This window comes from Grampus griseus, assembly GCF_964374135.1.
Source record: "Grampus griseus genome assembly, chromosome: 18".
In the NCBI taxonomy this organism is placed as follows: domain Eukaryota; kingdom Metazoa; phylum Chordata; class Mammalia; order Artiodactyla; family Delphinidae; genus Grampus; species Grampus griseus.
The window spans coordinates 75,802,897-75,827,204 of NC_139012.1; the positions used below are offsets into that span (position 1 = coordinate 75,802,897).

At 46.1% G+C, this 24,308-nt stretch overlaps 1 protein-coding gene across 1 annotated transcript in view; it reads right to left on the minus strand.

Moving 5' to 3' along the window:
- Positions 1-4,959: 4,959 nt before the first annotated feature.
- CDK8 (cyclin dependent kinase 8) overlaps positions 4,960-24,308 on the minus strand; it is a gene marked incomplete at its 5' end in the record, with an annotated part of 192,839 nt that continues 173,490 nt past the window's right edge. The window contains one exon of the mRNA XM_082675935.1: positions 4,960-5,090. Coding sequence (XP_082532061.1) covers positions 5,076-5,090 — 15 coding nt within the window. The 3' untranslated portion in view covers positions 4,960-5,075. The remainder of the gene's footprint in view (positions 5,091-24,308) is intronic.

A 24,308-nucleotide genomic window follows, 5' to 3' on the forward strand; every position in this document is an offset into this window, starting at 1 on the left:
GTTGCACTGCAGACTGCAGAGTGCCCCGCTACAGCTGCTGGGCTGGCTTTGGTCTCGTGTGTGGTGAGGTCGAGTTAGAGAAGCCACCAGGGCCCTGATGGAAGAAAACGGCTCCCAGGTAGATGCTACCTGAGGAACGTGCCTTTGTTATCAGACGTTCCCCTTGACCACTGGGGCCTAGGAGTTTTGCTAGTTAACCATTCCAAACCCATTTATATGTGGGTTATTATGCAATGGCTTTTCCTATAAAAATTAAAGAGCTTAACAGATTTGGGTGCTTTTTACATTTTACTTTTTTCTTAGAAAAGCCCTTGAAGATAAAATATTTGATAGATAAGGCATCTAAGGCTCAAGGAAGTTAAATAATTTGCCTGGGGTCATAGAGGATTTTTATTTTAATAAATCCCAGAATATTTCCTAATTGCCTTAGCTCCCAGTCTGAGTCATTTTGGGTGGAAAGGGCTGTTTGACTCCTCTTTGCGATTCCCCATGTCAGGTCCACTAGCCCTCACTACCCATGAGCGATAGTCAAGTGTTCTTACTTACTACAAAGCGCTAACTATATTCAACAAACTTTTCTAAAAGTAGACAGGTTGCAAGGTGTTCTGGAGGGCGACAAGCCAAGTATCATGTTTCTTCCTGCCACCAAGGAGCATCCCTCCAGCTTGGAAGGGGAAACCCAGGAATGTTATCAAATGCAAACATTGTTAGTCAAGGAAGAAAGGTAGTAGGTTCTAGGAGAGAAGTCAATTATAAATTAAATTCCACTGGAACGTCATGAAGGGGGGAAATAGATCTATCCGAGTGGAAGCATGGAAGAGATAACCTTCAAGTTGAACCTTCAAGGGTAGATGTCATTTTGACAAGCTGACATGTTGGAGGAGGACGCCCCGGTGTGGGAAATGGCAGAGTTGGGGAGAAATGGGAGAAAGTGGTGGAGAAGCTGGAGGAAGAGATTAGAACTTAACTCTGTAGGGTCATGAATGTCTTGCTAAGAAATTCAGACATTATTGCATAGATGGTGAGGACCCACCAGAGGCAGTTCATCCATCCAACCACGTGTGTGAGCGAGCAAATTGGCCCAGCGCTGCAGGAAGGAGTTGAAAGGATGAGCACCTGTGCTTTGGTAGGGCTCCTGCCCTGCCCGGATGGGAGGTGGGTTGGAGAGGAAGGACCCGAGGTGAGGAGGTGAGTTATTAAGTTCTCACAGTTAGTGACAGGTAACGAGGGTCCAAACTGGGAAAGCAGCAGAGAGAGCAAAGAGAAAACGTGGGTGTGGGGCATGGGACAGGGGTCCAGCCCCAGGATTTGGTCCTGGACTGGAAGGAAGAGGAGAGGAGGTTAAAATGTCAGAGATGGGCTTCCCTGGTAGCGCAGTGGTTGAGAGTCCGCCTGCCGATGCAGGGGACGCGGGTTCGTGCCCCGGTCCGGGAAGATCCCACATGCCGCGGAGCGGCTGGGCCCGTGAGCCATGGCCGCTGAGCCTGCGCGTCCGGAGCCTGTGCTCCGCAACGGGAGAGGCCACAACAGTGACAGGCCCGCGCACCGCAAAAAAAAAAAAAAGACACTTCCCACTCGCTTGCCAGTGGACACCAGGAGAAGAGGTCAGGCTCAGCCAGGCTGGGGATACCAGCAGTGCCCCATGATCTGTCTGTAATTCCAGTTTTGTTTTGGTTTTTTTGAAAGAGAGAGAAGCTTCAGGCAGGTGCCACAAAACATGGCTCCAGACACCAGGACTGAGGACCTGAAACCATCAAGTCTCTGGGACCTGGCAGCCCTGTTTGTTTAGTGCTGCCCTGGCTTCTTACCTGGAGTCCACACACTGCCTCTCTTCCTTGCCCTAGAGTCGGGTCTTTAGAGCTGAAATTTAACACAGCATGAATCTATTCCTCTCCCCATCTCAGCGCCCCCCATGCAACAGTGACAGTTCTCTTCATATGATTCACAATGAAGTCATCATCTCTTTGAATGGTCCCTGTTGTATTTCTTCAATTATAACTGAAAGCTAAAGGCTTTCTGAATCAATAAATGATCCATCTTCATTCCCAACAACTTTACCCATTTGACCTACATAGTTTCCCAGTTTCCCATGTTTGTCTTCAAACTAAGCAGACAGCCATCCATCCACCCATCCATCCATCCATCCATCCATCCATCCATCCACCCACCCATCCATCCATCCATCCATCCATCCATGCTTTAACCCCTCCCACACACGCAGAGGGGTCCCAAGAGCCCAGGGGAAAGGCAGGAATGCTTCCAGAAAAACAAAGACCCTGGGTCAAAGCCAGGACAGACACCTTCCCATCACCTCCACATCACCCCAGCGTCCTGCTGCCCAGAGGTGACCCCAAGAGGTGGGGCTCAGGCTTCAACACAGGAATCCACGGGCCGTGACGTCCCAAAGCCCTGTGCTACCTTCCTTCACGTCTTCATTTTCTTTACCTGCTTTACAGGGTCACACCTTCTAGCCCAACTCAGAAATTATTTCTCCTGTTAAACCCATACGCTCCTCACGCATAGACACCGTTTCTGTTCCCTCCAGACATTGAATAAATGTCGCAAGGCAACCAATCTATAAGCATTTGTTGAGCACCTATTCTATGCCCAGGGCAACAACAGCCCTTGCTGGTCAGTTTTCAGTGGGCTTTGGGCAGGAGGTGGTGCGGAGGGCCAGTTAACCCAGACGAAACGTGCTCGTTGTGTGGCCTCGAACCCTCAAGCTCACGTCAGTGTGTGTGGTTAACACACAGCCTTGGGCAAAGAGGTACCCGCCTTGCCGACCACTTCTCACTGGCAGGTTTTGCTTTTGGTTTTTTTTGAAGTTTGTTTTATTAAAGTACAGTTGATTTACAATGTTGTGTTAGTTTTCGCTGTGCAGCAAAGTGATTCAGTCATACATTCTTTTTCATATTCTTTTCCAATATGGTTTATCACAGGATATTGAATGTAGTTCCCTGTGCTACGACAGTAGGACCTTGTTGTGTTTCCATTCTATATATAATAGTTTGCATCTGCTAATCCCAACCTCCCACTCCTTCCCTCCCCTCCCCACCCTCCCCCATGGCAACCACAGGTCTGTTCTCTATGTCTGTGAGCCTGTTTCTGTTTCATAGATAGGTTCATTTGTGTCATATTTTAGCTTCCACATATAAGTGATATCATATGATATTTGTCTTTCTCTTTCTGACATACTTCAGTTAGTATGATAACCTCTAGATCCATCCATATTGCTGCAAATGGCATGATTTCATTCCTTTTATGGCTGAGTAGTATTCCTTTGTATATATTTACCGCATCTTCTTTATCCACTCATCTGTTGATGGACACTTAGGTTGCTTCCATGTCTTGGCTGTTGTGAATAGCGCTGCTATGAACATAGGGGTGCATGTATCTTTTCAAATGATAGTTTTGTCTGGGTATATGCCCAGGAGTGGGACTGCTGGGTCATATGGTAGCTCTCATTTTTTGAGGAACCTCCATACCGTTCTCCACAGTGGCTGCACCCATTTTCATTCCCACCAACTCACTGGCAGGTTTTGATGCCGTCCTACAATCAAGATCCTGCGGCTCCCCGGCAAATGGGACACAAAAACGTTTGAGAAGGAAGTACGGTCTAGATGGAGAACAAAACGACTTACAGTTTATTTGCCGAGAAGTGCAGGAGGGAAGTGTCAAACACAACTGTAGCAAGTCTAGCATTTTTCTTCTCCAAATATACTGCAGCTGACTGCGCAGCCCCACCTAAACAGCCCACTTCCTCGTGCTAACATGGGCCGAGAAAGACAGGCCACCACTGCTCAGCACAGACATGCCATCCCAAACATTTGCAAGTTTGTGGCCAGACACTGGTTTACTCAGTTAACCTGCAACCTTATCTGCAACCGACCTTGCAGATAGCGAAGATCTTAATGGTGGAACTCTTTGAAACGGCCAGGCTTTACACGTGACCAACGATCAGATTTTGAATGTGCAATTAATCTTCCTTACAGGTGTGAAGCAACAAGTGAAGGACAGTTGCCTCAAAGCACTAAACCTCAGCGTTTCACAGGTGCCCAGCTGGGAGATTTTTGTAGGGCCAATTGGTTGTCTTCAAAACGTGCGATTCAACTCAGACAATTCATGTGTACTACAGCCTGGCAGCCATGGCACAGTCTCCCGGCATATGGTTCCAAAAAGGAATAAAACAAGTGCCCAACTGACTGGCAGAAGGCAGGCACATTCAGAGTACCTGGTGTAGAGTGACAGACAGATGCAGGGGAAGGTTCGGCCACTCCTGGTCGGAGGCTCGGAAGAGGAAATCTTGAGTAAAGGATGTGGCGTCTGAGATGGAGTTGAAAGGCTAGATGGGGGACTTCCCTGGTGGTCCAGTGGTTAGGACTCCACGCTTCCACTGCAGGGGGCGAGGGTTCAATCCCTGGTCAGGGAACTAAGATCCTGCCTGCTGCGTAGAGCGGCCAAAAATGAAATAAAATAAATCGCTTTAAAAAAAATAAAGAAAAGAAAGGCTAGGTGGGACTTCGGAGATATAAAAAGGAGGAACCTGAGGGGTGTTAGAGGGCCAGGTGGGTCCTCAACCCAGCCCTGCCCTCCTTCTCTCCCTAGGAGCTAACTGATTGCATACTTATTGTATATCAGACACCATTTGAAGTACTTATTACACAATATGATCCATTTAATCCTCAAAATATTCCTCTGAGATTATCCATAAAATAATCTTATCCCGTTTTTCTTATCAGAAAAACCAGGCACAGAGAGGCACGACATTCTACCTTGTTCTCGTTGCCCAGCAAGGCTTGACAAGTGGTCCCTCTAGGGCTGTAGGACCACAGACCCCTGGCTGGGTGCCGGCTCTGATCTGTGGACTTCCTGTCTATCGGAACCTGAACATTTCCACACACCCCCCCATCACGGGACCCCTCCAAACCTTGCTCTGGGTTTCAGTGTGTTTGCTCACATGGCTTCAGACACCGTGTTCTGCCTGCCAGATGGGCTGTCCTTCCCACACCTGTACCTTACCTGGGCCTGTCCCACCCAGGGCCTCCGTACGGCAGGAGTCAAGCAGGCTCCCCGCATCATGTCCAAGGACACTGTGGGAAAAACAGCAAGATGGGCAGTGAGAGGAAGACAGGCAGGCCACTGGGGGGAGGTGGGCTCAGCCAGGACGTCCAGGGTCTCAAAGAACAGGACGAGGAACCCGGCCAACTCAGAAGTCAATGGAGAGCCATAGGAGGTCCTAAAGCATCACTACAAAGGTTCATCTGGAAGCAGTACGGAGGACGGATGCAGGGGCAGAGGATCAAGCAGTGCTTAATTCTGGCTTCTCTGACATCCCCTGGGAAGCTTCTGGTTTGCCCATCTTCAGAGACTCTAGTGTAACTGGTCTAAGAAAGATATTTTTCAAATACCGTGAGGGTTTTCATTGGGAATGGGGAGTCTTAAAGAAAGAACATATCCCCAAAACACAGCTGAGTGGTCTACTCATTTTTTTAAAAAAAGCAGTCAGCAGAACGCTATCTCCAGGATCCAGTTCCTCCTTGGGTTTCTGGTTCCTGCTCTCTCTTCTGCGTTTGTTCCTGAACGTGGCACCCACCCTCATCCTCTGCCACCTTCATCCCTACTCAACAGTTCCTGCTCACCTGACTCTCGGTTGGTCACCCCACCTCTTGGTAATTAGCCCTGGCTACGCTTCCAAACTCTGCATTTGCCGCCGGAGTTGTTTTGACATCTACCGTCGTCTTCCCTGCGAGCCCACACCCCCAGCCTGAGTGGAGCGGAGAGCGGGGGAGGGATGTGAGAGGCATCGAGAAAGGAAGCACACAGGTCTCGCAGCTGATTAAAGTTGACAGCCTACCACTGAAGAAAGAAGAGCGAGACTTCACTGAACAGCCACGAATGCCTGCAGCGTACTAACATTTCCTGAGAACACAGAGTGCGAAGTCTGTAGGAGGAAAAACATCTCCTCGCCTCCACGTCCTGGGCTGTAGGAGGGTTTGCGTTTCTGGCAACAACACGATGGTGGTGGTGAATGATGGGAGGGGGGTGAATTGACAGGTGTGGAGAGCAGAGCAGGAGCCCATCAGGAGGAAAAGATAAGAGAAGATTAGTAAACCCACGGCGGCTGGATTAGAAACACGCAGGAGGTCCGGCTCCTGAGAAGCCAGAGCGAGGCCAAGGCTCGGCGTGAAGGAGAGTTCCGGGCTTTGACTTGAGCCGTGATTTGAGTAGAATGAGTATCTGATAAGGATTTTCCCTCCTGGTATAAAATGAAATGATTAGAGGTGTGGAGGCTTAATGTTTAGATTTCCTCTGTGAGTCTGATGCTTCAGATGGGCTCAGTTTGGAATTGGCACATAAGACAAGGACGTTCTGGTCTGATGGGAACAGAGCTGTGCATTCATGGGTGGAGAACCCCTAGTCCGCTCTGAGACGTTCCGGGGAGTCCACAGGCCCACACAGCCCCCGTCCAGAGACCTCAGCCTGAAACCCAACAGTCTGTATTCATCTCCTTATGTGCCTTCCCCTTAGGTTCTCTGTTTAAAATTCACTCTCATTTAGAGACAACACGTTAATCACATTTGCACCAAGGTGTTAATGATTTCTCAGATCTCCTTTCCTGATGACAGAATGTTGAGTAAAGGGTGAAATCACCAGAAACCTGGATTACAAATCAGAAGGAAGGAGAGGGAGGGAGGAAGAGGAGAGAGAGTTATTTGTATAGATGTTCAGAGCAGCATTATTCACAGTAGCCAAAAGGTGGAAGGAACCCAAGTTTCCTTTGGGGGATGAACAGATAAACAAAATGTGGTCCCACCATACAGTGGAATATTATTCAGCCTTTAAAAGGAAGGATATCCTGACACACGTTACATCATGGATAAACCTTGAGGACATCGTGCTAAGTGAAATAAGCCATCCACAAAAAGACAAATACTGCATGATGCCACTTATGTGAGATACCGAGAGCAATCATAGAGACAGAAAGTAGGATGGTGGTTGCCAGGGGCTGGGGGAGGGGGGTGGGGGAGGTCAGTGTTCCATGGATATGGAGTTTCAGTTTTGCAAGATGGAAAAAGTTCTGGAGACTGGTTTCACAACAATGTGAATATGTTTAACACTATGGAACTATTCACTTTAAAATGGTTAAGAAGGGAAATTTGATGTTATGGGTTTTTTTTTTTTTAATTCAGGGTAGTGAAAGACAAAAATAAATTTTGCCTATTTTGAAATTCTGCACAGAGCAGGCCCTGAATGGAAATTTTTTTGTTTTATTTGGGTTTATTTTTGGTCTCGTTCTCTTTTTAAGCGACAGAAGGGAGAGATGCATCGTCCTTACTGCTTTTGTGCCTGGAGCTCCCACCTCGGAATCCTCGTTGGCAGGTGTTAGGGTCTGTTTCACCATCGTTGTCAAGTTCAGTTCCTACAGACTGAAGACCTCCTACGGCGTCCGTGCTCCAGGCAGCTTCTCTCTTGTGAGTCCTCACAGCGGTCCTAAGGAGGCAGGGACCACTACTGTACAGCTGGAGAAACTGAGGTCCCTAATCCTCCAGGGTCCAAGAGCTGGTGTGCCGAACTCGTTTTGGAGAGGTTTTTGCCTTTGTTTTTTGGCCCTAATCAGTGTTTGTATTCCCCACATCTTCTTTACTCACCTCTGAAGATGACAGAAAACCTGGAAGTGGAAAATAAGAGCCTTCATAAATCTCCTTGAAAACAAGTGAGAGACGCAGCGTGAGCGGAGGAGCGCAGCTCAGTGACGCCCGCCATGAGCACGCCTCCCAGCCTGCGTCCTATGGCTGCACGCACGTTCACACCATGTGTCCAGTCGAAGCCCAGAACAGGCACGCGCCCCTCAGTGTGAAGACACGTGCCTGCAAAGTTAGCAAATGTCCTTGAGATCTTGTGACATAGCCTGTGGGCTGGGAGCCGAGGACTTCTGAGCTGGTGGTCTTCCCTCTTCCTTTGCCTTCAGCAAACAGCCGTGTTTCCCTGTGTTTACACTTCAACACCCGAGGGTAGAGAGGGCTCCTCCCCTCTCCCCGCTTCCCTCCATCCTGCTTTCACTCCTATCCCAGCCAGACCTTCCACTGGTTCTTCTGGACTTAGGTCAGCGCCCAAACGCTGCCCCACAAGGCTCTTTCGAGGCCCCGCCCCCTTCCAGCCTCCTTGCTCTTGGCTGACGCACACGTGGCCAAATCCACACTTGTTAAGCTGCTTGTAGTTCCCTGAACACATCACTTTGTCATACCTTTTACATGGTAATAATTGTCTCTACTTATCGAGTGTGTTAAAGGCTTCACATATGTTATCTCCTTTCATTTGTAGAGCGATGCTGCAAGGTCAGTATCATTGACCCCGTTTTACAGATGCGGAAACTGAGGCTCGGAACTATTCGTCAGTTTGTCCATGATCACAGAGCTTGTAAGCGGCAGTAAGAAGTTGAAACAGGGGACTTCCCTGGTGGTCCAGTGGGTAAGACTCCACACTCCCAATGCAGGGGGCCTGGGTTCTATCCCTGGTCGGGGAACTAGCTTCTCACATGCATGCTGCAACTAAGCGTTTGCAAGCCTCCACAAGGACCCCGCAACTAGGACCCGGCGCAGCCAAAATACATAAATAAATAAATATTTTTTTTAAAAAAAGAATTTGAAACAGGCCTGCCTGACTCCAAAGCCAGTGCTCTCAAACATGGCCAAGTGTGCTTCTCAAAATGCTACAAATCCTTCTTCAAACCCTCCTTGAATCCCTGCCCTCCCCGCTTGCAGGCGCGTTCCGTGACGGATCCTTCCTGCCTTCCTGGTTAACGCCTGTGTACTGAGCGCCTGCCGTGGGCCAGGCCTGCGCAGTGTGCGGGACAGCGGTAAGTAACTGTCAGTCCCTCGAGGGCAGCGCCTGGGCTGTGTTTTGTTGCTTGCCCTCATTTTGCACAGTTCCCCGGTTGTTGAATAGATCGACCTGATTGTCAGCCTGGAGGCCATTGGTTAAGAGTATTTTACTCATGGAGTAAACCAGCTTTGTCAGTTTACTCAGGGGGGTTCTTCTTCTCTCCAAATCCTTCGGGACCCCCCCCCACCACCACCACACACACACAACAGGGCTGTCCAGAATTAGGCTCAGGGCAGCAGGTCATGGACCCATTTCCCCCGCCCCCAAGGTGTGTGGTCATCATAATCCCCAACTAATCATTTCCTTTAATAGATCCTTTCAAAATGATATCAGTCCAAAAACAATCTGGCTGCCAGATGACTTCTAAGAAATATTCTGCTCAAACTTGCCATGAACCGATTGCCTGGGCACGGGTGACAAAGAGAGAAAGCCAGGTGCTCTCTCCTCCAGAGGCCATCAGTGCCAGCAAAGCACAGGACACGTGGCGACCGGCCTGTCCTCGAGTCCTGCCAGGGCGCTCAAGGTGCTGGCTGTAAGAGCAGGTGTATCCACCATGGGCGCCCGCCCATTCTCTGTTGACTCATTCCCACGTCCGTGAAGGGATCCAGTCTCCTGTCCTGACCTCCGGAGAGCGGCCAGGTCACCCATCCAGAGTCCCGCATCCCGTCCATCTGGTCAAAGGAACGAGGTGCCCGGTGCCAAGGATTCTGCCCTGGATGGTAGCCAGAGGGAAGCTGCGTGAACTCTTTTCGGCCATGAAAGTACCATTTACCAGATTACAGAATGTTCAGAGCACCTGAGTCGTGGAATTACATCCCGGGAGTCCGTGGTTCCACTAAAACGTGTGAGAAAGGAATCAACCAGCACACAGAAGCCTTGGCTGTCTATTCTGTGCCTGGGGAATCATGTCTGCTTTGCGAAACACTGCAAACCAGGGCATTTTATCATGTTTTATGAAAATCCAGTCTCCTGATACCCTGTTAACAGGTCACCCGTGGTAGGTGCCACCTGTCTACCTCTCGCCTAACTTGAGTCGTCGGTGTGGAACACTAAACAGCCTTTGGGAAAAAGTGCTTAGACACTGGCAGAGGCCTCCTTATATAGATACAACCTCAGGACTGAGATTCTTTCTTTCTTTCTTTCCTTCTTCTTTCTTCCTTCCTTCCTTCCTCCCTTTCTTTCTTTCTTCCTTTTTTCCCTCCTTCCATCCTTCCTTCCTTTCTTTCTCTGTCCCTCCCTCACTTTCTTTCTTTCTTTCTTCCAGGAAACACTCCGGAGGGCACATCAATTAGTCATGTAAGCCCAGAGCTTTCACGCCATTTTCCTTCCATTGAGACATGTTGAATTTATGAAGCTGGGCTTACAGAGTAAATATTTCCAACATCTCATGGGAAGCTCTTTTTTTTTTTGCGGTACACAGGCCTCTTAGAGTTGTGGCCTCTCACATTGCGGAGCACAGGCTCCGGACGCGCAGGCTCAGCGGCCATGGCTCACGGGCCCAGCCGCTCCGCGGCATGTGGGATCCTCCCGGACCGGGGCACGAACCCGTGTCCCCTGCATCGGCAGGCGGACTCTCAACCACTGCGCCACCAGGGAAGCCCCTCTTTTTTTTTTTTTTGCCATTTTGTATTGTCTAAACTCTAGATATTTCAGGTGTTTCTTTAAAAAAAGACAATATTAAAACTTGTATTCTCACTGAGTTTCAGTCAATAATTTTTCTTCTGGAAAAATGTTCCGTAATATGGCAGGAATAAATTGTGGTTATTTCTGAAGAAAGGAAAAGGGAAGCAGGTTCAGGGGTGATAACAAATGGGATTCTACTCTTTTTCTAACTGTTGAATGCTTTCTAAAGAAGTATATACTCACGCACTACCAACATAGCTACAAATTAAAATTTAAGTAAATATAAACAATAATGTGTTACATTTAGGTCTTTAATCCATTTGGAGTTTATTTTTGTGTATGGTGTTAGGGAGTGCCCTGATTTCATTCTTTTACATGTGACCCAGCACCACTTATCGAAGAGACTGTCTTTCCTCCGTTGTATGTTCTTGCCTCCTTTGTCGTAAATTAGGTGCCCATATGTGCGTGGGTTTATCTCTGGGCTTTCTATCCTGTTCCATTGATCTATATTTCTGTTTTTGTGCCAGTATCATACTGTCTTGATTACTGTAGCTTTGTGGTGTAGCTTGAAGTCGGGAAACCTGATTCCTCCAACTCCTTTTTTCTTTCTCAAGATTGCTTTGGCTATTCAGGGTCTTTCATGTTTCCATATGAATTATAAAATTTTTTGGTCTAATTCTGTGAAGAATGCCATTGGTAGTTTGATAGGGATTGCATTGAATCTGTAGATTGCTTTGGGTAGTATAGCCATTTTCACAATATTGACTCTTCCAATCTAAGAACATGGTATATTTCTCCATCTGTTTACGCCATCTTTGATTTCTTTCATCAGTGTTTTATAGTTTTCTGAGTACAAACCTTTCGCCTCCTTAGGCAGGTTTATTCCTCGGTATTTTATTCTTTTTGTTGCAATGGTAAATGGGAGTGTTTCCTTAATTTCTCTTTCTGATTTTTCTTTGTTGGTGTATAGGAATGCCAGAGATTTCTGTGCATTAATTTTGTATCCTGCAACCTTACCAAATTCATTGATTAGTTCTAGTAGTTTTCTGGTGACATCTTTAGGATTTTCTATGTATCGTATCATGTCATCTGCAAACAGTGACAGTTTTACTTCTTCTTTTCCAATTTGTATTCCTTTTATTTCTTTTTCTTCTCTGATTGCCGTGACTAGGACTTCCAAAACTATGTTGAATAAGAGTGGTGAGAGTGGACATCCTTGTCTTATTCCTGATCTTAGTGGAAATGCTTTCAGTTTTTCACCATTGAGAACGATGTTGGCTGTGGGTTTGCCTATATGGCCTTTATTATGTTGAGGTAGGTTCCCTCTATGCCCATTTTCTGGAGAGTTTTTATCATAAATGGGTGTTGAATTTTGTCAAAAGTTTTTCTGCATCTACTGAGATTATCATATGGTTTTTATTCCTTAATTTGCTAATGTGGTGTATCACATTGATTGATTTGCGTATATTGAAGAATCCTTGCATCCCTGGGATAAATCCCACTTGATCATGGTGTATGATCCTTCTCCTGTGTTGTTGGATTCTGTTTGCTAGTATTTTGTTCAAGATTTTCACCTCTATGTTCATCAGTGATATTGGTCTATAATTTTCTTTTTTTGTGATATCTTTTTCTGGTTTTGGTATCAGGGTGATGGTGGCTTTGTAGAATGAATTTGGGAGTGTTTCTCCCTCTGCAGTGTTTTGGAAGAGTTTGAGAAGGATGGGTGTTAGCTCTTCTCTAAATGTTTGACAGAATTCACCTGTGAAGCCATCTGGTCCTGGACTTCTGTTTGTTGGAAGATTTTTAATTACCATTTCAATTTTATTACTTGTGATACGTCTGTTTATATTTTCTATTTCTTTCTGGTTCAGTCTTGGAAAATTGTACCTTTCCAAGAATTTGTCCATTTCTTCGTGGTTGTCAATTTTATTGTCATATAGTTGTTTGTAGTAGTCTCTTAAAATCCTTTGTATTTCTGCAGTGTCAGTTGTGGTTTCTACTTTTCCATTTCTAATTTTATTGATTTGAGTCCTCTCCCTTTTTTTCTTGATGAGTCTGGCTAAGGGTTTATCAATTTTGTTTATCTTCTCATAGAACTGGCTTTTAGCTTTATTGATCTTTGCTATTGTTTTCTTTTCTTCTATTTCATTTATTTCTGCTCTGGTTTTTATGATTTCTTTCCTTCTAATGACTTCAGGTTTTCTTTGTTCTTCTTTCTCTAGCTGTTTTAAGTTCAGGGTTAGATTGTTTATTTGAGATTTTTCTTGTTTCTTGAGGTGAGATTGAATTGCTATAAACTTCCCTCTTACATGTAAGACCAGACACTATAAACCTCTTATAGGAAAACATAGGAAAAACACTCTTTGACATAAACCACAGCAAGATCTTTTTGGACCCACCTCTTAAAGTAATGGAAATAAAAACAAAAATAAACAAATGGGACTTAATTAAACTTAAAAGCTTTTGCACAGCAAAGGAAACCATAAACAAGACAAAAAGACAACCCTCAGAATGGGAGAAGATATTTGCAAATGAAACAACAGACAAAGGATTAATCTCCAAAATATACACACAGCTCATGCAGCTCAATATCAAAAAAACAAACAACCCAGTGCAAAAATGGGTGGAAGACCTAAATAGAAGGTCTGTATGTTTTTCACCACGGAAGACATACAGATGGCCAAGAGTCACATGAAAAGATGCTCAACATCACTAATTATTAGAGAAATGCAAGTCAAAACTACAATGAGGTATCACCTCATGCCGGTCAGAATGGCCATCATCAAAAAATCTACAAACAATAAATGCTGGAAAGGGTGTGGTGAAAAGGGAACCTCCTGCAATGTTGGTGGGAATGTGAATTGATACAGCCACTGTGGAGAACAATATGGAGGTTCCTTAAAAAACTACAAGTAGAACTGCCATATGACCCAGCAATCCCACTACTGGGCATATACCCTGAGAAAACCATAATTCAAAAAGAGACAGGTACCACGATGTTCATTGTAGCATTATTTACAATAGCCAGGACATGGAAGCAACCTAAGTGTCCATCAACAGATGAATGGATAAAGAAGATGTGGCACATATATACAATGGAATATTACTCAGCCATAAAAAGAATGAAACTGAGTTATCTGTAGTGAGGTGGATGGACCTAGAGCCTGTCATAAAGAGTGAAGTAAGCCAGAAAGAGAAAAAGAAATACCATATGCTAATGCATATATATGGACTGTAAAAAAAAAAATGGTACTGACAAACCTAGTTGCAGGGCAGGAATAAAGATGTAGACGTACAGAATGGACTTGAGGACACGGGGTGGGAGGGGGAAGCTGGGGCGAAGTGGGCGAATGGCACTGACATATATACACTACCAAATGTAAAATAGCTAGCTAGTGGGAAGCAGCTGCATAGCACAGGGCGATCAGCTCGGTGACCACCTAGAGGGGTGGGATAGGGAGGGGATATGGGGACATATGTATGCATATGGCTGATTCACTTTAGTGTACAACAGAAACTAACACAGTACTATGAACCAATTATACTCTGATGAAGATCTATTAAAAAAAATAATAACGTGAAAAATGTAACTGATTTGGAGGTTGACATCGTTTCCCCCAACACAGTTAAACTAACTCCGTCCCGGGTCCTTGCTGCCTTCTGAGGAACGTATTCAGTCTGTACCAGCTGCCCCGTGCTGCTACCTGGCCAGGCCCGTGGACAGCACCCTGAGTGCCGGGCACCTCTGTCTCCTGGCAGTAGTTTCTGCCACAACCTTCAGGGTGATGCTGGCTCTTCCCAGGGGGCTGCTTCCAACATTCCCAAAACTGCAAACTCTTTAGGAGTCGAAATAGCTTCCTGTTCCGTTCAGGCCTCCCAGCCCTAGGGCCTTTCTTTTTGTGCATGAATTGGGGAAATATTCCTCTCCCTAAGGCCCATCTTAGCCCTTGGGGCTGGGATGAGCACCGGGTACGAGGTTTTCTGCTTCTTTTCCTTGGCGTGACTTGAGAATTTACCTCGTTCATTGTTTGCTCCAAGCACCTTCAGAATTCTCCCTTTGAAGACCTTCTTCCCCTTGCAAATCATTCAGGAAGATGATTTGGGGGGAAAAAAATGAATTCTCCCTGGCTCCATATGCAAATAGCTTAGATTCAGTCATATGTTTACTTTATACGTGCATGTAAGAAAATATATATGTGTGTATTTGAAAGCGTGAAACCATATTTATATATATGCAGATGTGTGTGAACACACAATTCAAACAGAGATTCAGGCAACCACTAAGAGCAGTGCCCAGCTCATAATCTGACAACTTGTTGCTTTTAGAATTTTATTTTCTTGCAGTCCAGTACATCCTTATTAAGGTAGTTCTAGCTTATAATTAATTCTCAGTGGGACACACTATTTCAGTATGTTTGGAAAGATCTCCTTAGGCCTTTAAATATTGCTTTTAAAAAACCCAAAACCTGGGACTTCCCTGGTGGCGCAGTGGTTAAGAACCTACCTGCCAATGCAGGGGACGCGGGTTTGAGCCCTCGCCCAGGAAGATCCCATATGCCACGGAGCAACTAAGCCTGTGCACCACAACTACTGAGCCTGTGCTCTAGAGCCCGCAAGCCACAACTACTGAGCCCGCGTGCCACAACTACTGAAGCCTGCGCACCTAGAGCCCAGTGCACCACAGCAAAGAGTAGCCCCTGCTCACCACAACTAGAGGAAGCTTGCATGCAGCAATGAAGACCCAACACAGCCAAAAATAAAGTAATTAATTAATTTTTAAAAACCCCATAACCTTGCAAATGTCATAATGGAGTAAAAAGATTTCAAAATACCAGAGGTTTATTATTCATGCTATTTACAAGTTACATTATACATTAGGGTTATGTATAAGGTAAATGATAAGAAATGATGGTACAAAATTCAGTAACTAGCCATGATTCACAGAGAAAAGTATGGGCGGGTGCTCATCTCATGTTTTCAACATTCCTGTATCCACTACATCTTTTTTTTGAAATGACATGGATATTACTGCTTATACAGTAAATATATATCCCTTTATAGAAACATATCTATGGGGCTTCCCTGGTGGCGCAGTGGTTGAGAATCCGCCTGCCGATGCAGGGGACATGGGTTCATGCCCCGGTCTGGGAAGATCCCACATGCCGTGTAGCGGCTGGGCCCGTGAGCCATGGCTGCTGAGCCTGCGCATCCAGAGCCTGTGCTCCGCAACGGGAGAGGCCACAACAGTGAGAGGTCCGCGTACCGCAAAAAAAAAAAAAAAAAAAAAAAAAAAAAAAAAAAAAAAAGAAACATATCTATGTGCATAAATGAGAGAAGCAATGAAAATATTCTAAAATAAAGGAACTTATTTGATTTCTTAGAGAACTCATTAAGTTAATCTCACTTTGTTCTTAGGGTGGCTAAGCTTGGAAAATCAGGTCCAGGAACATCTGCCTCACAGAGGAAGAATCTGTAATTCAAGGCAAAAGAATACAAAAAGGAGACAAAATGTTCTACAGCTCGTTTGGCTGGAACACACAGGCGTTTCAGGTTTGTAGGGGAAAGGAGTGTGTGCACATCTACCTGCATCTTTGATTTGCAGAGGTTTGGTTCCCGGCATAACCCAGACACCCAGCAGTAGGAGATGGCATGCTTAATTACTTAAGAGACCCAGAGAATAACACCAAATCTTTATTAATGGAGGCGTTGTGGGCTTCCTGCGCTCCTTCCTTCGATAAGCTGATTATTGCATTATTGGTACCGGTCTTGTCAGGACCATGGACAGCTCCATCACAGCAGGGAGCCTCATCGCTGCCTCCTTCTACTGGTAGAATTTTAGAGGAAAATAGACCTGAAAGGTTAACTGTTTTCACACCTCACTGTACAGATGCCCAAACGGATGCTCATAAAAGTTAAATGACGTGTTCAAGGCACATGTTTAAATCCAAAACGCAGTCTCTCCCCCGACATAGCATAATTTAGGGAAGGGATCACTTAGAGTAAGTGGGTTTAAATCCACATTCTGCAGAATTCGGGCTTCAGTTTCTTCATTCTGTAAAATGGGTGTAAGGATGCCTTCCATGCAGTGTAGTGAGGATCAGAGGTGACGCCTGTAACATGCTGAGCTCAACTTGACAAAAAGTAAGGCCTCCATAAACAGTAGCCAGGGATAAAATCAACACAACCCACGTACCACACTGAGAAAAGAAGAAGTGCAAGATACCACCCAAGGTGCGGTTGGCACCCCAAAACGAGTAAGACTGGATTCCAGAGAGCCCAGATTTCTACCTGACTTACCCTAAGCCGTATGCTTGTCCTTTAAGGCAAAGAGTTTCAAAGATGACCACACTTCCTCTTTCTTCCTCAGGTCATAGGTTTAAGTAATAACAAAAACATATGTACATAACTGAGTAGTTTGAAGCCGGATTTAGCAACCTTAGCAAACTGGGACCTGCTGTTTAAGGTCAAAACCTGTGCTATAGCCTTCCGTACTGTGTGCTCCCCATCAGTCTCTCCCGCTCGCTTAGACGGCACTAACATCATTAATATCCGTCCTCACTTTGTCTGCACCCACCTCCTCCATCCATATCCTTTGAGTGGGGTGTTTGCTGAACACCTGCTGTGTGCCAAGTACCAAGTGAGAAGGCAGGCAGAGCTCCCGGCTTCATGAAGCAACCATCCGAGGCAGGAGACCAACATTCAATAGGCTGTTACCATAAAGCAGCAGTGTTATCACCTGTAAGTTTCCCCCTGTTTCAAAGTGAAAATATTGGGTTTCGCCAAGAAGTTCGTTCGGATTTTTCTATAACATTGTATGGAAAAACCCAAGTGAACTTTTTGGCCAACCCAATAGCTCTTTCTTATACAGGACTCTCATCCAAACTGAAGAAAAGTGACAGAAGAAGTCACCTCTACGTTATAATAGTTGTCATGTCTACAATGGACGCATATGGCAAAACCCAGCATTTCAAATCTCATAAAATGAAATATATGTATTTTTTTTTAGTGCTGTCAACGTTTTCCTTCACTGGAAAAAAACATCCGAATGGGGTCTTTTTAATGTATCTAACAAAAAAAGGAAAATCTTCTAGAAGTACATTAAAATATACATCACAAAGCCCTACCCCGGGCCAACAATCGAACGCACACAAAGGATTAAAATTCAGATTATTGGGGCTTCCCTGGTGGCGCAGTGGTTGAGAGTCCGCCTGCCGATGCAGGGGACGCGGGTTCGTGCCCCGGTCCAGGAGGATCCCACATGCCGCGCAGCGGCTGGGCCCGTGAGCCATGGCCGCTGAGCCTGTGCGTCCGGAGCCTGTGCTCCGCAACGGGAGAGGCCACAACAGTGAAAGGCCCGCATACCGCAAAAAAAAAAAAAAAAAAAAAAATTCAGATTATTGGCAGTCCAGTCTGGAGTGAGCGTTTTTGATTTTATATGATTAATGTGAATGATGAATATGTACTTTGTACATGGCTTTTCTATTTTTGAACCATGTTACTTAATTTGTTGTGTAAATTTCACATCTAAGGCTTATTGTACAGAGCATAGCCAATACTAATAAGGATTTGTGTGTAAATTTTCATCCTCAAAGTACTCTGTAAGCATTAATTGATACATTCAGCCCCTTGTTGAAAGAGATGTGCTTTGTAGCCCTATTTTGAGAGGCTCAGGACACCATACACTTCACCACAAAGCGCTAAGGGAATTAGTGATGGAATGCGGTTATCTCAGCGTTTAAAATCCTCAGTGTGTGTGTGTGTGTGTGTGTGTGTGTGTGTGTGTCTAAGTATGTCCTCCCTCGCTCTCTTTAACTTTATTTCTTTTCTCTTTTTCCCATTTTTTTTCTCGCCAATCTTAGAGCTCAGCAGTTTGAAAACAAGTTATGTTAGGAAGAAATCAGCAGAAGAAAAAGAAGGGAAATGGAAAAGCAAAATTATTTAGTTTGTAAGTACCTCATACTAACTTGTATAATACCTACCATTCCTTCCCATGATCCCTACTGTTTGACTTAAGATGCTAACAGCTGTCCTGCATTGCACGACTCATATACCAGGCATTGTGTCAGGCACCGAGGGTAAAGTGGTTTTTTTTTTAATGGAAGAGACAGGCCCTTGCTTTCAAGGGATGTACGGCATACTGGGAAGACAACCTCGGGAATGGGTAACTGTGATGTCCTGCGGTGAATGATATGATAGTTGCACTCACAGCGTGTAAAGCCAGCATATAGAAGAAGCATTTGATCTCGTCTGACTCAGTCATGGGAGAATTCCTAGAGGAGTTGAAATCTGGGCAAAGTCTTATGAGATGAATAAGAGCTATGAGGGTGAAGTGGGGAGAGGCATGCCAGGCCAGGAGTGCAGTGTGCTGTGTGTGCGTGTGATGGGCAGGGGTGCCTGGGGGCAGAGGCAGGTAGAAGCGGCAGCAAAATGTTTCTCTCTGTTACAGCACGATGATCAATGCAAAGAGTAATAGGACTTACATCTGGAATATAGACAGAAGCCGTCTGTAACTAACGGGAAGCCAGCGCTTCCCTCCGCCGGCTCTGCATCACCTGCACTGTGCACATTTTATGGAAGGAAGCTGCGTTCCTGAATATAGTTTTCATAAAATTTGTGTCTCTCATTTGAGCCTCCAGTGGCACCGGCAGCTACAGTTCTCAGGATGCCAAATGAGATAAAGACTTTTCTGTTCCGTCATTCATTCTACAAATATTGGAGTCAAGCGCTGCACTGGGTGATAGGGAGTGAACACTAACGAGGTCACACTACATCCAGGGAGCCCGTGACCCGGTGAAGGGAGGAGGGAGGTGAGAATACCAACATTTCTCAAACTCCGAGATACAAACCGATAGACGGTAGGGGTTTCTTTCTCCTGAGGCCTCTCTCGTTGGGGTGTAGATGGCCACCTCCTCTCTGTCTTCACGTGGCCTTTTCTCTGTGCACGTGTGTGTCTGGTGTCTCTTCCTCTTCTTATAAGGACACCAGTCATATTGGATTAAGGCCCACCCAATGGCCTCATTTTCATCACCTCTCTACAGGCTCTCTCTCCAAATACAGTCATATTCTGAGGTCCTGGGGGTTAGGACTTCAGCATATGAATTTGGGGGACACACTTCAGCCTATAACACTAATAAAACTTTATTCCCGTATTTGCGCTGCATTATGCATCAACACAACTAACTCAGCCTCAAAAAAAAAAAAAAAATTAGTAGAGCTACCAGGAAATCCTCTTTTCTAGTTACTCTGAAGCCGCTGACAAATATGTTGAGAAAACAATTGCCTTTATCCGGCTCCTGCACTTCCCCACCCGCTCGTACACACACATCCAGGAGATCAAGTCTGGCTTACCTCCTTAAACATCTTTGGAACTTCTCCCCTCTTCTGCCGCTGCCTTCATTCAGACCTTCATGGTTTCTTTCCTGAATAACAGCACCCTCACCAGTCTCCCTGATGAGGGCGTGATTTCCCTGAAACACCCATCCCACCTTGCCGCTCTCCTGCCCACATCCCTTCAGCCGTGCCCCCGTTGACTTCCAGGATTCAGTCCAAACCCTCCAGCATGGTTTAAAAGGAGGGCAACCAAACCAAGGATGTCAAGCGCTGGTGAGGACGCAGGGCCACCGGAACTCTCGTACACGGCTGGCAGGAACGCAGGATGGCAAGCCGCCTTGGAGACACAGTTTGGGAGATGCTTACAAACTAAACACACACTTTGCCCTATGAGCCAGCAATCCCACACCTAGACAATTACCCCAGAAAAACTAAAACCTACATCCACACAAACACCTGCATAAAAATGTTCAGAGTGGGCTCAGTCATGATTACCAGAACCTGAAACAACCCAAATGTCTCTTAACTGGGGAATGGATAAACAAAGTGTAGGGCATCTATGAAACAGAATACTCTTCAGCGGGAAAAAGAAACCACTCCTAAAAAAAAGAAAGAAAGAAAGAAACCGCTCCTGCTACACGCAGCAACATGTATGAATCTTGTACGAACTATGCTAAGATGTCAGGTTGAAGTCAGTCAGTTATAACTAATAGACTTAGTTAATACATTTTTTAAGATATCTATTCCGTTAAGTGTAAAAACTTTCAAAATGTCTAGTCATTTTGGCAGAATACGTTTCTAAGCTGTATGTATAAATGCAGTACAACGAGTCGTATTTTATCCCCTTGTTGACTCCATCAGGCCGTGCCCATCTTAGTTTCATATCAGGTCGGAATGAGGCACGGCCAGGCTCTCACAGACTTGAGAATACAGGGCTCTCTGCCTTTCCCCCAGCTGGTCCCAGGATGCTGTGCTTGGTGAGGACTTTCATTGCTTTTAGGGTTTGGTTTGGTTTTGTCTTTTTCTCCTCCTACTCTGTCAGGCTGTGATTTCCTTCCATTATTCATGTTCTTGCCTCTAGAAGTCTTCTGCATTCTTCTTCTTTTTTTTTTTTTTTTTTTGCGGTACGCGGGCCTCTCACTGCTGTGGCCTCTCCCGTTGCGGAGCACAGGCTCCGGATACGCAGGCTCAGCGGCCATGGCTCACGGGCCCAGCCGCTCCGCGGCATGTGGGATCTTCCCAGACCGGGGCACGAACCCGTGTCCCCTGCATCGGCAGGCAGACTCTCAACCACTGCGCCACCAGGGAAGCCCTGCATTCTTCTTAAAGGTGCTTCTCACTGGCCGTGAGTTGAACACCAAATAACCAAGTCTGTTGGAATTCTATCTAAAGATTCATGGCTTTTTGTCACAAATGGTGTGACATCTCTTTTAACTTTTCAGAGATGCTCTAACTTCCTTCCTAGATCTTGGTGGTGTCACAGATACTTGAGATGGCTGCCAGATAAATGAGATGTTTTTTAGCCAAGATGATGGCTAGTCCTTCACAGGTGTCACTAGTTGTTTCCCAGGGCTCCAGAGTGCGAGGTTCATTTATACCTTTCAGCTGTGTTCTGTCCACCTTATCAGAGAGCCCTGGGGTCTTTCACATGTGTTGTCTGTTCCATGGAGTTGCTGTCAGGAACGCTTCCCTTTTTGCCTTCCCAGACTGGCATTCTGCTGACTTTATAACTCTCATAGAGGACAGATGCAATTAATCTTCCTACATCTCTATCAAGATCCAGAAAGATACCCTAATTTGTCAGAATTCATTCAGAACCATCACAAAAATCAGGGCCCACAGACAGGCAAGGCAGTTTTTTAAACGTCAGAACAAAAATTGTCTTGAGGACCAAAATTGAAGTTGAGCAAACTGGCCTGTGAGACAGCATCTACCAACACTGTGGCTCCCATAAGGGCTGGGGCCGTGCTGGTACCTGAGGGGAAAATGTCGAACCCTCTGTGCTTTAGTTTAAATGAAGTGATGAATCCCTCTGAGTAGAGCTGCATTAGGTACCCTGAGGAGTTGCTGACCTCGCTGACGTTATAGATTGCTAAGCACAGTCACAGTGGATCAGGGAGGGCAGGAGGAAGTGGACAGATCATCCTTTCAGCCACGTCCACTGCTACCGAACCACAAATCCTTCTACTCTCCATGTCTCTCCAAGGGTATTTTCAACCTGGCATCCTTACTCTGTTAGCAGATGTAGGGAAAAGATACGCTTCTGGTTTATTTTATGCATCCATTATGGCCCAGATAAGCCAATTAACCATTCAAGGCGGGATTTGTACTCAAAAACACAGGCACCAAATGGCAGAGAAAGCCAACGATCGACGCCCGGCCACGTTCCCACCATCAGCTAGTAACCCATGTAGGCGCCAGTCGCAGTGCCCTTGTGGAATGCTGATCCACAGGCCTGCCTGCCGTTGGGATGAACAAGATGGGGCTCTGTGACCGGGGGACCATCAAAGAGCCTTCCTAGGGTTTCAGGGTCCTTAGAAACGATGTGCGGAGGTTATACTGTTGAGAAGTCTGTTTTTCATCAATATGTATTCCATAAATAGTAAGCACCTTCTATGTGCAGCGCACTGAGCTGAGCACCAAGGGAGAGGCTAATAAGGCGAGTCAGACAGGAGCCCTGTCCCCAGAGAGCTGCCGTTCAGAGTTTAGCGGGGACAGAGAATCCTACAGAAGTGCTTAGACCACAAGATAGAAAGCGGTTGGTGTCGTGGTGGATTCAAGATGGCCAACAATTCTTCTCCAGTGGAGGTGGGGTTGTGTTCTCCTGCCCTTGAACCCAATTGGCCCTGTGGCTTGTCTGGACCAATTTCATAGGTGACAATGACACCATGTGACTTCTGAGCTGGCCCTCAAGAGATCTGCACCTTCTGCCTTTGCTGTGTGAAGTGCTCCCTCTTAAAAGTCAATATGGTAGGGCTTCCCTGGTGGCGCAGTGGTTGAGAGTCCGCCTGCCGATGCAGGGGACGCAGGTTTGTGCCCCGGTCCGGGAAGATCCCACATGCTGCGGAGCAGCTGGGCCTGTGAGCCACGGCCGCTGAGCCTGTGCGTCCAGAGTCTGTGCTCCGCAACGGGAGAGGCCACAGCAGTGAGAGGCCCACGTACCACAAAAAAAAAAAAAAAGTCAATATGGTAGTTCGACATCCCTGAGACCGCCATGCTGTGAGGAAGCCCAAATTAGCCACGTGGAGGCAGGGCCCGTGGAGGAGGCTGCTCCCAGCCTCATTTGTAGCAAATACACACTGATGTGTATAGATGTCAAGGGGCCAAATATATGGCACTGACTCTCAAATACTTCAGAGAAAGTCATCTCTAGCTCCTATTACATATGATATGATAGAATATAATGCAATATAAGGTAATATATGTATGTTAGAGAATGTGCAAATAATAAAGCAAATAGAGCAACACATTAGCAGCAGGTGAATCTGGGAGATATGGGGATTCTGTGTACTATTCTTTTCTTTTTCTTTTTTTTTTTTTTTTGGGCCACACTGCACAGCTTGGGGAATCTCAGTTCCCTGATCAGTGCCCTGAATTGGTGCCCTTGGCAGTGAAAGTGCAGAGTCCTAACCACTGGACCGCCAGGGAATTCCCTCTGAGTACTATTCTTATCCTTGCAACTTTTCTGTGTATTTGAAATTACGTGATTTCAGATTAAAAGTTACTAAAGAATAAGTCCTGGCATGGACGTATTTTTCCTTGTGGATACACAGTTCTATTTACACAGCGTTGACTCATGAATGAGAGGGGCCCAGAGAAGCCACTCAGCCTTGCTGGGCTGCTGGGTTTCCGCTAACGAGAAGGAAGCCCCCGCGTTCAGTCAAGCCCTCTGGGTGACCCAGCATAAAAGCTGACACCTCCCCGGCGGTCCACGTGGGTTGGGACGCAAGTGCAGGTGTTGTGTTTCGTGTATGTTTGCCTTGGCTCCAACAGGGCAGGGACTAGGCCGCTGGCATTCATTCGTGTAAGCAAGCATTCCTTTACTCACATATGCATTTAATTTAATCTAACGCTTATGGGACGCCTACTCTGATCATCAACCTGGCTTTCCTCTCTCATATGAGCTAGAATAAGTTCACACCTAACGTGTTTACTCAAATGCTAAGTGCCATGCCCTAACGCGGGCTGGCGCGGTGGCCTCTGGGGGAGAGGCTGAGGGCGTTCCAGATGCCATCAGATTTTGCCTGGGCCACAGGTGGGGAAACAAAGCCCAGCTCTCCCTCTTCAGATTCAGGAACACTGGCCTCATTTCTCTTGGCACCTCCTATGGCAGAGCCACTCAGTCCTGCTGACTTAAGGGGAACCCCGCCCTTATCTTCATGGCTCTCAAGCATTCAATGCTGAGCTGACTTTGGAAGCCACCATGTGCCCTGTGCTCTATCTTAATTCATGGTTAGGAAGGGGTGGTATCA